Genomic DNA, 14,831 nt, shown 5'->3' with positions numbered 1-14,831 from the left:
AAGCATGTGAACTGAGAGCATAGAGCCTTGTTATTAGTCTGGTTGTGTGGTTTTTTTGTGTATTTTTCTCCATTGTAGTGTGTTGGGCCCCATGTTGAAAGTTCAGTTATACCTCAGCTATAAGCATCTTCACTTCCAAATTGTACATACGGTTTAATTAAATTCTATCATTTTTGGTAATAATGTTTGACATCGGAGGGCGGCATGGTGGCACAATGGTTAGCACTGTTGCCTCACACCTCTGGGACCCGGGTTCGAGTCTCCGCCTGGGTCACATGTGTGTGGAGTTTGCATGTTCTCCCCATGTCGTCGTGGGGTTTCCTCCGGGTACTCCGGTTTCCCCCCACAGTCCAAAAACATGCTGAGGCTAATTGGAGTTGCTAAATTGCCCGTAGGTGTGCATGTGCGAGTGAATGGTGTGTGAGTGTGCCCTGCGATGGGCTGGCCCCCCCATCTTGGGATGTTCCCTGCCTCGTGCCCATTGCTTCCGGGATAGGCTCCGGACCCCCCGCGACCCAGTAGGATAAGCGGTTTGGAAAATGGATGGATGTTTAACATTGTTGAGCAGCGATTACTCGCTTAGCTTTATGATGAGCGACATTTTTTCTGTGACCTATATATATTTTTTTTTATTAATTTGTATCGGATATATCACCATCTCCAGCTTGCAGTGTGTATAATACTTGTTTCAGAATGTATCGTTTAATGTAAAATGTAATGTCCAAATTTGAGTTCTGCATGTAGCTGATATGCATTGCCATCTGTGTATGTGCTTTGTGCCGTATGTACATTATTGCTGATAGTAACACCTGCTCCTTTCCCCCCTCCCTGCCCTGCCCCGCCCCACAGATTAGCCCTCTATGTGTACGAATACCTGCTGCATGTAGGAGCTCAGAAGTCTGCACAGACCTTCCTGTCGGAGGTAAGCCAGCGGGCTTTATTTAAGGCCGTTATCGATGAGCCCTGGGGAGGGAACACTCAGCCAGCCCCCGCTATAAGGGAGCTTGCTAATTTAATCACACCTGATAATGCTGAGCAAGCGGCACACATTAGCTGTTTAGTGTCCTTTTAATGGGATTGGATGAGAGTTAGTGCAGCGGATCCAAATAGCTAAAGTGTTTCAGCGAAATTTCGTTCCAGATAGTTCAGCCCTGACGGATATCTGCTTTCCACACTTGTCCTAATTTCTGCTTCATTATTTTATTAATCTTAATGATGTTAAAATATGGCAAATGAACTGATGAACATCAGTCATACTGTTATAAAAAAATCCCTGTGTTTACACATTCTTACATACCTGGAATCTCTTTCTGTAAAACTTAGTACTATCTGGAACAGCAAAGTGTGTGACAGTTAAGTCGTCATCATTGAACTTATTCAATGGCAGTTAAATAGCAATTATTAATACGCGATTGCCAAATGTCTTTTCCTAATGTATTAATTATGTTTTTCCTGCAGTACAGACATAGTGGTTAACTTTTATGCTTAATGGGCAAAGATGTTGACTGCACACCACTGGCCACCCCCACCCCCACCTATCTCCGTTGAAACGGAAGGAACTGACGTCAGTCCTATCAGGCCACAGGGCCTGGCGGTTTGCAGCGCAGGGTTGAATTACAAAGGTTTCTCGTTCCTGGGAACTTGAACATTAGCAGTATGTGAATGGATTTATGAGTGAGACTGCAACAAGTTGACACAACCGGTTCAGAGGGACACAGAAACACATTTAGAAATAATCTATGTCAAGACCCATTCTTCATCATGCTTGTTATTGGTGTCATTCTGAACGTACAAGATCAGAGAGAGGGAGAGAGTTTGTAGCTCTACTACCCCATCTATATTACAGAATGTGTCCCAGAATGCAATGCGAAACAGCAGTTGTTTGTCCACTTTTATACAAAGTGTTACATTAAGTGTTACTTGAATTCAACAATAGATGATATATGAAAGTCAAGTAGTCCTATGTGTACAATGACTGAATTTTCCCTTCAGCCTTTCTGGGGTTGGATAATAAGAAACCTGAATCTTCCAGCCTTCATATTCATCATGCATCATATTCATGTGGCATGGCGTGTTTTTCACAACAGTCGCAGTAACGTCAACCTAAGATGCTATGACATTGTCTTCTAATTCGTTTGATGAATGAAAGACGGCGAATGCTTAGAAACACGCAGTCCCATTGCCCACTTCCCTCTTGTTAGTTTTGACTGTGCTTATGGCCATACAGGCCAAACAGGAAGGTGACAGGGATGCTGCATGCGTTCCTCAGCGGCTCCGGCACCGCCATTCCCGAAACAATGCTTGTTTTGATCCCGGCAGAGAACGACACACCCATGTTATTTACAGCAGTGCACTTAGTTATTGAGAAGAGCCAGGATCGAATGTACACAGAGCATTTTTCTGTGCTTTTTTTTTTTTTGCCGTTTTCTTTTTCCTTGTGGGGGACTGATTTCACCGTTTGGTTATGACTCATGTTTCTAAAACAGTCACCAAAGGACAGAGACATGAGATTCCCAAAATGAACAAAAAACGCAAACAACAGCGATGGCGGCCGGTGTGGTCAGTTCGTAGGCCGTGTTTGCACAGCGCCTGTGTTTGCACAGCGCTATCACCTTACAGGAAGGGGCTCATTCTGCACCAAGGTCACAGTGCAAAACAATAGACTAGGCTGTAAACGCCAAGCACACAATGGATAGCCAATGCTCTCACAATGCATCTGACATCTGGCTTAGGCTGAAAGGAAAATTTATTCCGGTATAATGAAGCCCACTTGACATTATTTCAAGAACTCAGTGCCAGAAGGTATAAGTTAATCAATTAACTGAATAATATTGAAATTAGTTCAATTTTTTTTCCAGTCTTTTAATAATAGTGGTAGGTCATACAGTAAGTGAGCTGTGGTGGTACCCTTCTTAAATATAATCATTGCTGTCACTGCATGATGTGAAAGTGAACAGGTGACTAATTTGTGGTTAATGTCGCGCAATATACACGGAGAAGATGGGCAGGTCACTGAATAAATCAATGCAGTTAAAGGAACAAGAGGGTTTGATAGGCTTCTGGAGAACTTCCAGCCTGTTACAGTCGAGCTTCGTCCAGAGCCGTTTTGATTACTTGTTTAATTAAGTCTTATTAAAGACTATTGATCTGACCTTATTTACTTTTTATTCCCCTTGAATGAATATAGAAGTGATAATTGCAGAATAAATGAGGACAGTGTATAAACAGGGTTGGTACAGTGGCATAAGGCCAAGTTACGGCGCTCGATGTTGACACAGCAGCCTTTGGCCAAAGCAGCTCTTACTCATGCCTACTTGCTCAGTCTTTTCATCTTCGTCTTTTCTTTGATTCGGGTCTCTCATACTCCATGTCCAATCGGCGTGTGTGACACCCCAGGAGCTGTCCTCTTAACAACCTGATTGTTTTTTCACCCAAGATACGATGGGAGAAGAACATCACACTGGGAGAACCTCCGGGGTTCCTGCACTCCTGGTGGTGGTGAGTGTCTCCTTCTCAGCTTCTTTCTACGCTTATAACATGCTTTGGTATCTCTGAACGATTCTGTGTCCCTCTCTAGGAAATTGAGGGAACGCAAGGAATGGATGAGAATGCCAAGATCTGTAAAAATGACTATATCTTGAGGATGTTTAACTTGATCAACCTTAGGATCTTTGGGCGTTAATTCAGTGTTGATGTTGGTGAGCTGGCGTGTTTCTAGCAGCGTGGGGCTGCCTGCGGTTCGTCATGTGTGGCCTGTGTGTTGCAGCGTGTTCTGGGATCTGTACTGTGCGGCACCTGAGAGGAGAGAGACGTGCGAGCACTCCAGCGAGGCCAAGGCCTTTCACGACTATGTAAGTACTGTCTACCCTAGACGAGCCAGTCTGACCTCACCGTGGGCTGCAATTCCTAGAATCACCACTCTATCAGCTGTACCAGTTTGTGTTCTGTGTTCTCCACACTAAAGTTTGATGTTTTCGTTTCCTTATCACAAATGCTATTGATTTGAACTCCCTGTTGCCTGCCTGTGCCGCGGATGTCATTGCGGATGGCAGTGATTGGGAATATGTTTTGAATTATTTGTAAAGTAGACGCGGAGTAGATATGAAAGTAGTAGTTTGTTTCTGTTGCGGTGAACATCTTGTAGGCCAGAGTGGTGTGGTTTTTGACTGGTTGTCCGTATCTGTGTTGGACCAGAAAAAGCTATCAGTCCAGGTTAATGCTGCTTTGCGGTTGTAAGTGTAGGTGTCTGACAAGGTAGTACTTCACTCAGCTTCCTTGAGCCGGAGTGTCCAGTCCAGAGGGGAATCAGTCAAGCAGGGACTGGAGTCAGCTGCTAGGGCAAGAGGTTAATTTTTCGTATGGTTTTTGAATTACTCATCAGACTATGGGGGTCTGTATGGGTATTTCCTCTTCGCCTTTCTTTAAAAAAGAACGTGAGGAAACAAGTATTCCGTGAACCATTGTGTTTTGATGCAGAGAGAGGCAATTCTGCCGGAGAAGCAGTCATTTCCAGACCAGTGAAAGCAAACAAAGACATGTAATAGCCTCCTCAAACCACTGATTATGAGGATTGGTGATTTCGCGTATCGATAAGAACGGCGCATTATTCAAAGAAGTTTCCCATGCTGCCTAGAACCACTTACTGAACCATAAATTGGGTTTTCTTGATGCTCTTTTACCACTGGGGAAGATGCAGTCGGCAGCTGAAATTCCCTTTGGAGGAAATGCGAATAAGTGGATGCTAACGTCAAAGACCGTCATGAGGGAAAAGTCGATAGGGTAGGATACTTCCTAAACCGGGCCTTGATTTATTCCGCTACTCAGAACTCCGATAAATAGATGCTGAGATTGCTCAATTTTCTGCTTTTAAATCCTGCACCCGTTCATAAAAATTAATGCACAATGCTGATTGAATCGGAGAATTCTTACCATTAACCGAAGCGCTGCTTTCTATAGCTTTGTCCGTTCTAATGTCAGGCCCGTGATCGGATTCTCCAGCCATTTCAAATGGTGATGTCACGGCTACATCACGAGGATGTAGTCAGCCAGCCTTTCAGCCATTTCCTCTTTAATGAACAATTTATATAACAAATATTAGGGCCAGCAGTGTTTGTTTAACTGAAACTGAAGAGCGGAGATATTTGTCAACCTGCTTCGTAGGGGTCGTTTACTCAGTATGTACTTGTTATACTTAGCAAACCATCTCAACCCTGTAATTAATTTAAATATTTTTATTATTCCTTTTTTCTTGTGAGTGAATTTAACGTTTGTGTGTGTGCGCACGTGCATTCATGAGTAACGCTGTATTGCTGTTATCTATTAACCAGTGAATGATGATAGCCATTCTCTCCTAATAATTAAAGCTGGAATAATTACCTAATAATGCACACTAATTAGCTGCGTTTTTTATATATATATATATATATATATATATATAGCTTACTCTTGATGTGCTTGCATGGCCTGGAATCAGAAACAGGTGGAATTTGTTTGCTGTTCATTATTGCTTTTTTGGAGCGATTGATGGCAGTCGATCAATGTTCAACAGTGACTGAACAGAACAGCCGAAGACCGCTGATATCGTGATGTGATTGAAGGGAACAGCGGCTAATGGTGACAGCAGTGAACGCAATTCATTGTTTTAGAGCCAAGAGAGTACATCCACTTACTGAGGTCATGTGGTTTGGCCTTGAGCTCGTCTTTTTCTATTGCCAATTAGCTGCATTTCCTTGGAGTACAGTTGAAGTGGAGGGGGATAGGCCTAATTATAGACTAAAGGCACAAATTAGAACTTTTCAGTCCCAGAGATCATCTGTAGTGCATAGTTAAAATTCTCCAAGCTTACAGTCCATGCCATGCGATGAATAATATGGAGCTTTGAGGAAATAAATACAGGGCGTTTATACAGGGACCTGTGGGAATTGTGGCGTTATTGTTTTTGAACAGGAATGAGAACTAAAAATGCTGTTTCGGCCTCCTAGCGCAGTGATTAGGGATTCCCACCAGGTAGGCCGTGTCAAATTTAAAGGATGCCAGTGACAAATGCAACAAAACGCCCATTGTTGGTACTCAGGTATCCGCTTCTTTATGAAACTCTTGCTTTACGTCACTTTTACGAAAGACCTACGTTAGCACCTGCTTTTGCTAAGCAAAAGAAATGCGAAGAGGATTTTCGCTTTTACGGAAAAGGCAGAAAAGCAAAAACTGCATTTAGCACTCTTCTTATACATGAGCCAATTGTAGATATACAGTCACACGGCACATAACGACACTTCAGTCAGCGATGAACCATATATATGACGGTGGTCCCCTAAGATAATGGAGCTAAAAAATTCCTATCGCCTAGCAACATTGTAGCTGTCGTGATGTCATAGTGCAACGTATAACTCATGTTTGTGGTGATTCTGGTGTAAACAACTCCACGGTGCTACCAGTCCTACAAAAGTACAGCACATACAATCATATAAAGTGCATAGTATTGATGATAAACAACTGTTACTGATTCATGTATTTACTATACTGTACTTTTTATTGTTATATAGGCTATAAGTAAAACTATACCGTACATTATGTCTACTTTATGTAGGCAGTGTATTTATCGTATCAGTCCTGCTTTTACTATATGTTAGTGTTATTTTTGCTTTTAAGTGTCATTTGGTATGATTTGCTAAGTTGTTTTTTGGTCCGGGAAAATGTTTCCCAAATAAATATATAGTGATGACTTCTTCACTTTACTCCATTTCGGCTTTTGAAAGGTTGCATAGGATTGCTCTACTTCTAGATAGTGGGGGAAATGTGTGTATGAAAGGAATCAATACCTGTTAATAAATCATTTTCTAGAAATTCAACAAATTAGTCATTGTTTTTATATTGCTCATAAGCACAGGGATTATATTGATACACTAAATAAGTTGTCATAATGTAATACAATGGAAAGAAAGATACCTAATGTTTTACTTTTTATAGAAGGGGGGTGGGGGGAACAAGGCTGGGGGGACGCTTGTCTATCACAAGGAAAGATTAACCCCTGAAAAGCAAAATATATTCTTTCAAGATGCAATTAAAACTCCCCTACTTTGGACAATCGATGTCTATTTGCCTGTGTTGTATTTGTATCTAAACCACATCATTATTCTGCTCATACGTATGATATATGTGCCTCGTTCAAGTACAAATTCTTTTTTAAGATCTAATTGTTTCGAGACCTGCAGGTTCATTGCAAGCCTAGCAGCTGCTGTCTTTCTGTAACGCTGCATGCAGCAGGGAGAGTAGCACAAAGCACACAGAGTGGGCCCTGGGTCAGCGTCACTGCAGCCGTTGTCCTTGCTGTTGCGTGAACGTCGCACACTTGGGGAGACCTCTGAATGACTCACTGACCCCTTCCAGCCTCCACCAACAGGAAGCGGTCACATCTGCTCAGGCATTTCCAGGAAGCACGTTCTGTCCTCAGACAAGGTCATCGCTCCTCCCAGGCCCTCCATGCCATACACAGCCCCAAGGAAGAAGTGTGCCTAGACTCCCACTTCTGGTGACCAAATACCCTGGATGTCCTCAACAAACCTCTGACATAAGGCATCTGCTTACAGCTCAGGACGGTTATGTCACTTTGCTCCGTGCAAGTTCACGCTGAAATAATTAGTACCAGAACGTAATCTTTGAATGGGCAATTTTTAATGAGATTTAATACTACTTCAACATGAAGGAACGCGAGTCCTGCTGGACAGAAGTAGCAGCCAAAGGTTTTCACAAAGCTTAATAGGTATTTAACCTATAGCACCCGTACAATTTCTGTAAATCCCTTGCCAACTGACACTGAATTATAGACTTAAAGCAAGGGCAACCATAAGGTTGGAGGGGGAGGGGGGGCATGGACATTATTCAGAAGTGCATCTCTGCAAAGTGCCTTTGGCTCCAGTCTGTACAACTTGTTTATTAGTAGTAATGATATTATTATTAATTTTTTTATAATTTGCTTCTCAAGCAGTCCTGTGAACAGTGACTTATGGGCTGTGCCATTCACTTACAGACCTTCATGCACTTTTAGCGTTTCCCAGATCTCTTCAGCTTCGGTAGATGTCTAGAAGGTGTAAGATCAAGTCGTTCCCAGTCTTGCGTTTAGTCCCCGAACCCTTTCAGCCGTATGTCTTTGCATTGCGGCATGAAATTGCTTTAAATACTAACAAAGGCATGTCTGTGCCATTTGAACCCCCTGGGTTGTTTGCTGTTGGTTGTCCATGTTCTGGCGGCCAGTAGAGGCTTCCCTGGCTCTGCCCATGTAACCAGATCCAGTAGCTCCTTTGCGAGCCCTTTGCCAGTCCAGGCCCTGCCTCCCGCTGATAGGGCCACAGTCAGCGTTGTGTCCCCCCAGGTACCAGGCACCAAATGCTGGCGAACAGCAACTCTGACCAACACACACATTGACCCCCTTAAGGGCTGTATCAGCACACCTGCATATTGGGAGTTGGCCTGTTCGTATTTTTTAACTTTTATTTTCTTCCTCAAATGATTTTCTATCGTTGTATTGTGAAATTAAGATGAATTTAAAATACTCACTCAGCATTTTTTTTTCCTAGTCTTTTGTCATGCATAGTATATGTATAATTTTGAGGATATTGTGTTTTACATAATTTCTCACTGAAGGAAGACTGAAATAGCTCTGAATGGATTCAGGAGATGACAGACCAGAATTGCAGCACTTAGACATTATTGGCAACATTAAAGTATCCGAAAGTAAACTCTTCAGTATGAATTGTATTTCCTTGGTTATTCTAGAAAGTTAATTTATGTGTATTTTTAGTTAGGGCACTGGCTGTATTTTTCCTTCCACGTTGTCTCCTGTTGGGGTTTCTTGCCGTTGCGTTTGATCGTCACATTGCTTTGTGAGGGCAGAGCTTTTCTCTGGGCAGGAAAGAGAGAAGACATTAGAAGGAAAATAATGAAGATAAACGCTGTTTCTCGGGCTGCTGCTGATGTTGTCTGTGCTGCATCTGAAGGAGTAATGCGACAGTTGTGTTAGGGGCTGGGGGGGGGGGGGGGGGGGTTCAGTTTCCATGCTTTGTCATGTCAGGCTGGTCTCTGTTGATGGTCCCTAATATTGACCATTACCTGACTGTTGCAGAACATTTTATTGGCAGGTTTGTCACCTGCTTTAGGTGTCTCATGTTGAATCTCATGTTTCAGACTGATTCTAGGTTTCAGTCTGGTTATCATGGTTAAGTGCAGTTTTATTTTAAAAAAATGATGCATTGATGGCAGTAATTTTCGGCAGATGATAGTCATATATGAACGTCGCGGTATCGTTAAGTTGGTGCATCCACTGCTGCTTTCTGTGTTTTCTTCGGAGAAAGAATGCAGCGAGATGCTGCCTGTGTTTCGCGGGGAGCTCCTTAATGATGTAAAAGGTAGATTGGCCCCAGGGGTGGTGTAGCGTGTCGTCGAATCAGTGCAGCATCGCGTGAACCGTGGTGCAGATAATGGTACACGATTGCCTGCCGCAGGGTCGCCCGCTCCCGGCCGTCGTCCCTCCGCACTCCCGTTAAACTGATCACAACTGCAGGCGTTTTACAGAGAGGGGGATGGACAAATAGCTTCACACAAACATGAGCACATTAACACGAGAGAAAGAAGGCATTGCGGCATGAAATTGCTTTAAATACTAATGAAGGCATTTTGAGGTTGATAACAAAGTTCTTCCCTCTGGGATCAAAAGAGACACTTGTAATTTTGTGTTTTCTTGTCGAAAAGTGTTTTCATAATGCAAATTTGGGGCAGTGGCGTCTTATGGAATTCAACCTGCGAGTTTTTTTTATTTTCAATACTGTGATGAGGCCTCATCTGTGTCCTGCTATCTGGAGCTGAAGAAATTGTACTGTACGATGCGGGTTTCTCACGAATGCGTGAGATCCACCTATGGGCAGCTCCTGACTGCAAGTCTCTGGGCTACAAGAGGAGACTGAGGAGAACATGCAAATTCCACACACATAGAATGGGGCAAGATTCAAAGCCCCTGGAGGTGTGAGGTAGCTGTGCTACCTACTAAGCTACCATGCTGCTGAACATAAGCGGATTGTAAACGTTGTCCTTAAATTAATGGCTACAATGAGCACTGATATTGTCATATCCAGAAAGCCTAAATTTTACATGATGGTGCCTGTCTGACATTAAATTTTATCCATTTTGATGTAAAAGCCTTTTTAGCTCTCAGGCTAAAGAATTTTAGCTCTCAGGCTGTGCAGTATTTATACTGACTAAGTCTGAACCCAAGTAACCAACTTTGGATGGGGGCTTATTGTCTTTTGGCATGACTCGTAGTAGACATTTCTACATTGACATTGTTTGATTGCAAATGGTGGGCAAAATTGCTTCCTTGTTTTATTTGAAATAAATACATATTACAGTTATTAACACACAAGTTTATTGCTTAAGTAAAAGTTTCAGTATAACAGTTTTGTGTTTGTTTGCTAGTGTATAGTTTTAACAGGTTTTGGATCTGACACATCTGCGCCTGTGGCGCAGGTTCTTGTGCCATGTAGCTGGGGTTGTGTGTTTACAGTAAAAACAGTCTAGGGAGCAGTGACATTTGATCTTAGCAGGAAAAACACATTGGGGTCTGTATGTGTCTATATGTGCGCCTGTTTGATATTGCATAGTAGTTACTTACTTATACCACTGATGAGAGAGTTGCAGTTCTCAGTGTTATGTAATGGGACACATTGGTCATAGTGCAAGTGAGAAAGTAATAAAATCTGCATGTTTATAAATGATATAAACAGCATTTTAAGACGTGGACATAAAGACATACACAGTAGTTAACTGCCTAATCGGTGGGGAAATGTTGTGTAAATTGGCATACAAGTGGAATATATGCAATAAATGAATAGGTGTAGTTTCAGAGTTACATGTCATGACTTGGACTCAGAGCATTCAGGTAAAAACACATTTATTGGCTTTCGCATTTCCAGTTCATCCATCCAGTAATTCTAGAAATTGTAGAGGATTGGGGGGGGGGGGGGGGGGGGTGAGAGGTGCAGGGATTAGATGGGGCGGAGGTGGTGACAGGGCTGTCCGGGGAATGCAGTGCTGTCATCTCAGCAGCATCTTTTCTAGTTTTATCTAGATTTTATACAGTTGAAACAGTTGAGTTTTGTAGTTGTACACCATAGATATTTTGCACACCATAGATATTTTGCATACCATAGATATTTCGATTGTATGTAGTGTAAAATGTCTAATATGTGATTTCCGTCCTCCGTTTTGTCACTCAAACTTATGTCCCCTTTTCTCCATAGTCTTGGGTTAGGCAACAGTGCATTTCTCTACACCCCATACTCACTATAATTGTGTATGTGATAAATGAAACTTGAAAATATAATACAGATGTTTTGCTTATATATCAACACTACTCTTGCAGAGATTAATTTAACAAAATGCAAAATAGCCAATGAAACGCTTTAGCATTTGTTTGCTTGTTAATTGTGCCACCAACTTAACCAGTGACTGATGCATACAGTTGTCGTGTGAAGAATTGCTGGGCCTCAGTCATTTTTATCCGGCGAGTTTAAACATAATTATTATCTTTTATGTATTAATCTATTAGATAGAAGTTTAAACCTCTCAGATTATCTGAGATTGATTTAACAGTATGGGGGCGGCAAGGTGGTGCAGTGGTCAGCACTGTTGCCTCACACCTCTGGGACCCGGGTTCGAGTCTCCGCCTGAGTCATGTGTGTGGAGTCTGCATGTTCTCCCCATGTCGTCGTGGGGTTTCCTCCGGGTACTCCGGTTTCCCCCCACAGTCCAAAGACATGCTGAGGCTAATTGGACTTGCTAAATTGCCCATAGGTGTGCATGTGTATGTGAATGCTGTGTGAGTGTGCCCTGCGATGGGCTGGCCCCCCATCCTGGGTTGTTCCCTGCCTCGTGCCCATTGCTTCCGGGATAGGCTCCGGACCCCCCGCGACCCAATAGGATAAGCGGTTTGGAAAATGGATGGATGGATGGATTTAACAGTACATGAATTGATCTAGCTGTTACATGCTGTCATGAAATGTGAATGCTTTAAACTTTTGTTTAAAAGTCCAAATGATAGCATTTAGCCTATAGGCTGTACTGTCGTGACACAACATTAATGGATTGTTTTGTTTAGTTGGAAATTGCTTCTAGATCTGTATTCCCATTCAGGGGGGTGTGGGTGTGCAATTTGTTATATGGCTTTTATTGTATGTGCCTGACAAGATGTTTTTTTTTGTTCTAGTGTAAGTAGGATGCATTGATTTGTCCCCACAGACAAAACCACCCACCACAATCTATTCTGAACCTCTGTGTCCCCTGTGCTCAGGGTCTCTGCTACCTTAACACCAGTGTCAGCGCTGCAGGAAAATGCAGTGTAGCTCACTTCACTTTTGTTTTGAAGTACAGAGTGCAGTTCAGAAGCGTTGGGACAGCAACACATTTTTGTTGTGTGGGCTCTGTACTCCATGAGAACGTTCTAAATGAAACACTGACTTCTGACTACTGCACTCAATCCAATTATGCATGCGCTTCACATGTCGGAGAGCAGAAAGTCAAAAAGGATGCGAAGCAAGCAAAAGCTGAATATGGAATCGTGGAAGATACCAAGCATCTGGTGATGCCTGTGGGTTGCAGGCTCCTGGCCATCACTGACAGCAACGGATTTGCAACTGAATATCAAACATGACAACTTCATTTCAGTTTATGTTAATTTGTCCAGTTACTTTTGCTCCGCCAAGATCGGGAGAACTTGGCAGACAAATGCATAAAAAACTGTTTCTCCAGTATGAAGGCAAACACCTTCAGTTAAAGTTGCCACTTCAGTGGGGTAGAAACTCCGGGAGCTCCATGGACTAGACTGTGGTGCTCTGCACTCGGCTTTGCTGGTAATGAGTGAAGTTTCATGGGGGAGGTGGTTCATCCCATCATTTGTTCTTGTTTTATTTATACCTCAGTTTGGGCTCCTGCAGTGCGAGAAGAAAGTGGCAGAGCTCCTTTGTCACTGAACCTTCCTCTGTAGTCTACTGGATCCTCACTAGTCCGAGTCTGGAGGACTTAGAAGCAGCGTGAGATCTGTACCAGCCCTCTGAAGCAAAATGTTTCTTTGTGCACGAAATTTTTAAGGAACCTCATCTAACGGTCAAAACACTGGATTGGTGTTTTTAGATGGAAATGAGGGAGATTCGTAGAAGTACATTTCAGTATCTCTTATTGCCATCAAAGAGGAGGTGGTCGATCTGTTTATCTGCTGATCAGTTGATTAGGTCGTCATAAGAGAATAGATACTAAAGAGATGTTAATATTTTTAGTCTGTCTCATATATTAAGATGAATAGCTGGACATGTGTCGTCAAAGCCAGAGGATGAATGAATGTCTGCAGGGGAGGAAGTTCCTGGATAAATTGTGTTTAACAAAGGGTTAAGTCCACTATATCCTTTAATAACTTGATGCCTTTGACATTTCCTTGTAATTAAAAAGCTAATTTATTGTTGTGCTGTATTGTTAGGCTTGGGGAGGGGGGCAGTATAAACCCAGTGTAAGATGGGGGAGGGGTGAAGTGTGAGCCCCCATGCTATATTGCCAGCTCGTACGAATGAGCTTATTTTTTCTCGGCCCCAAATGCAGGCCCCTGACATAGACGCCTAAGTCCACCCAATGCTGAAGCTCTTCCCAGGACCTGATGCTCATTTGTTTCTATAAGCTGACACATACGTTTTTCAGTTTCCTTCATTTTGACTGATGTATTAAACCATATTTGTGCCCTGTTCTGCCTGGAATAGGCTAGAGGCTCCCCCAGGCGTGACCAAGATAAGCAGTTGGAGGATGGATGGATGGATGGATGGATGGATGGATGAATTAATGGTTAGTTAACTTCTGTTTCAGTTACATAAAAATGCATTAAAAATGAGTTTTGAGATAAAAATATCTGTGGAATATCTGTGACATAACAATTTATTCATAATCCATATTTGGAGTAATCATATTAATTTTCATTTCCATGGCTGTTAGATTGAATTTCACCTTGAGAAGTTCCTACAGATAAAAGTAACCTGATATAAAGCCTGAAAAACACCATTGAAAGTAGAACTGAAATTTGTTTGCTTACCACTAAAAAGAGAAAGAATTGTTTTATATCAGCAATTCTCAACCTGTGGGTCGCGGCCTAAATTTTGGTCGAGCAAAGTTCCGAAAGGGTTGGAAGTGTAAGCATTTAAAAAATAGCAAGCTCCTATGCTGATCCACGATCAGATTTCCCAGCCCCAATCCTAGAATTAAACTGTATGAATGGGTCTTGGGTCTGCCAGTGCTTAGCACAAAACTAGTGAACACAAGCAATACACGAAGCCAAACCACAGAGGCTTAATTTAAAATTCACTGGCACATCTAATCAGATTTTTGCGATAGGCATTGATTGGCGTAAACTGCAGGGTGCACTGCTTGCTTGATCATAGCATTAATGAATTAAATGTTGTACTCGATCGGGTCGCAGCTGAGCTGGCATGGCAAAAAATTGGGTCGCAGTGCCAAAAAGGTTGAGAACCACTGTTCTAAATGACTAAAAAGGCAGAGTTGAGAAGGTTTTTGGGATCTTTACCATGAAATCAGTTTCTCTATGCTGCAAATATTAATGCTTTAATATACCTCTCATCGATGTGCAAAAATCCTCCCACAGACAAGAGCTCTACAAGGTAGCACACTGCCGATAGTGGCGTCCCATTGACTGGAAGCCTTCCATGCCTTCATGGGCAAGGTCTTCATAGCTGTAATCTTTTGATGTGTTGGAGGTAGCTGGTGGAGTCAAGCTCAGGAATCCTAAATGA

General features: G+C 42.5%; 1 protein-coding gene across 2 annotated transcripts in view; it reads left to right on the top strand.

The window, feature by feature from the left end:
* The window catches only part of ssbp2b (single stranded DNA binding protein 2b), a 90,580-nt gene that overhangs the window by 29,738 nt on the left and 46,011 nt on the right, over positions 1 to 14,831 (top strand). For both annotated transcript variants that reach the window (XM_049019266.1, XM_049019267.1), the window contains exons 2-4: positions 850 to 922; positions 3,437 to 3,498; positions 3,767 to 3,851. In XM_049019266.1, coding sequence (XP_048875223.1) covers positions 850 to 922; positions 3,437 to 3,498; positions 3,767 to 3,851 — 220 coding nt within the window. The remainder of the gene's footprint in view (positions 1 to 849; positions 923 to 3,436; positions 3,499 to 3,766; positions 3,852 to 14,831) is intronic.

Source organism: Brienomyrus brachyistius, chromosome 7, assembly GCF_023856365.1.
Source record: "Brienomyrus brachyistius isolate T26 chromosome 7, BBRACH_0.4, whole genome shotgun sequence".
In the NCBI taxonomy this organism is placed as follows: Eukaryota; Metazoa; Chordata; class Actinopteri; order Osteoglossiformes; family Mormyridae; genus Brienomyrus; species Brienomyrus brachyistius.
Note: the sequence above shows the minus strand (reverse complement) of the source record. Positions and strands in the feature narration are given on the sequence as shown.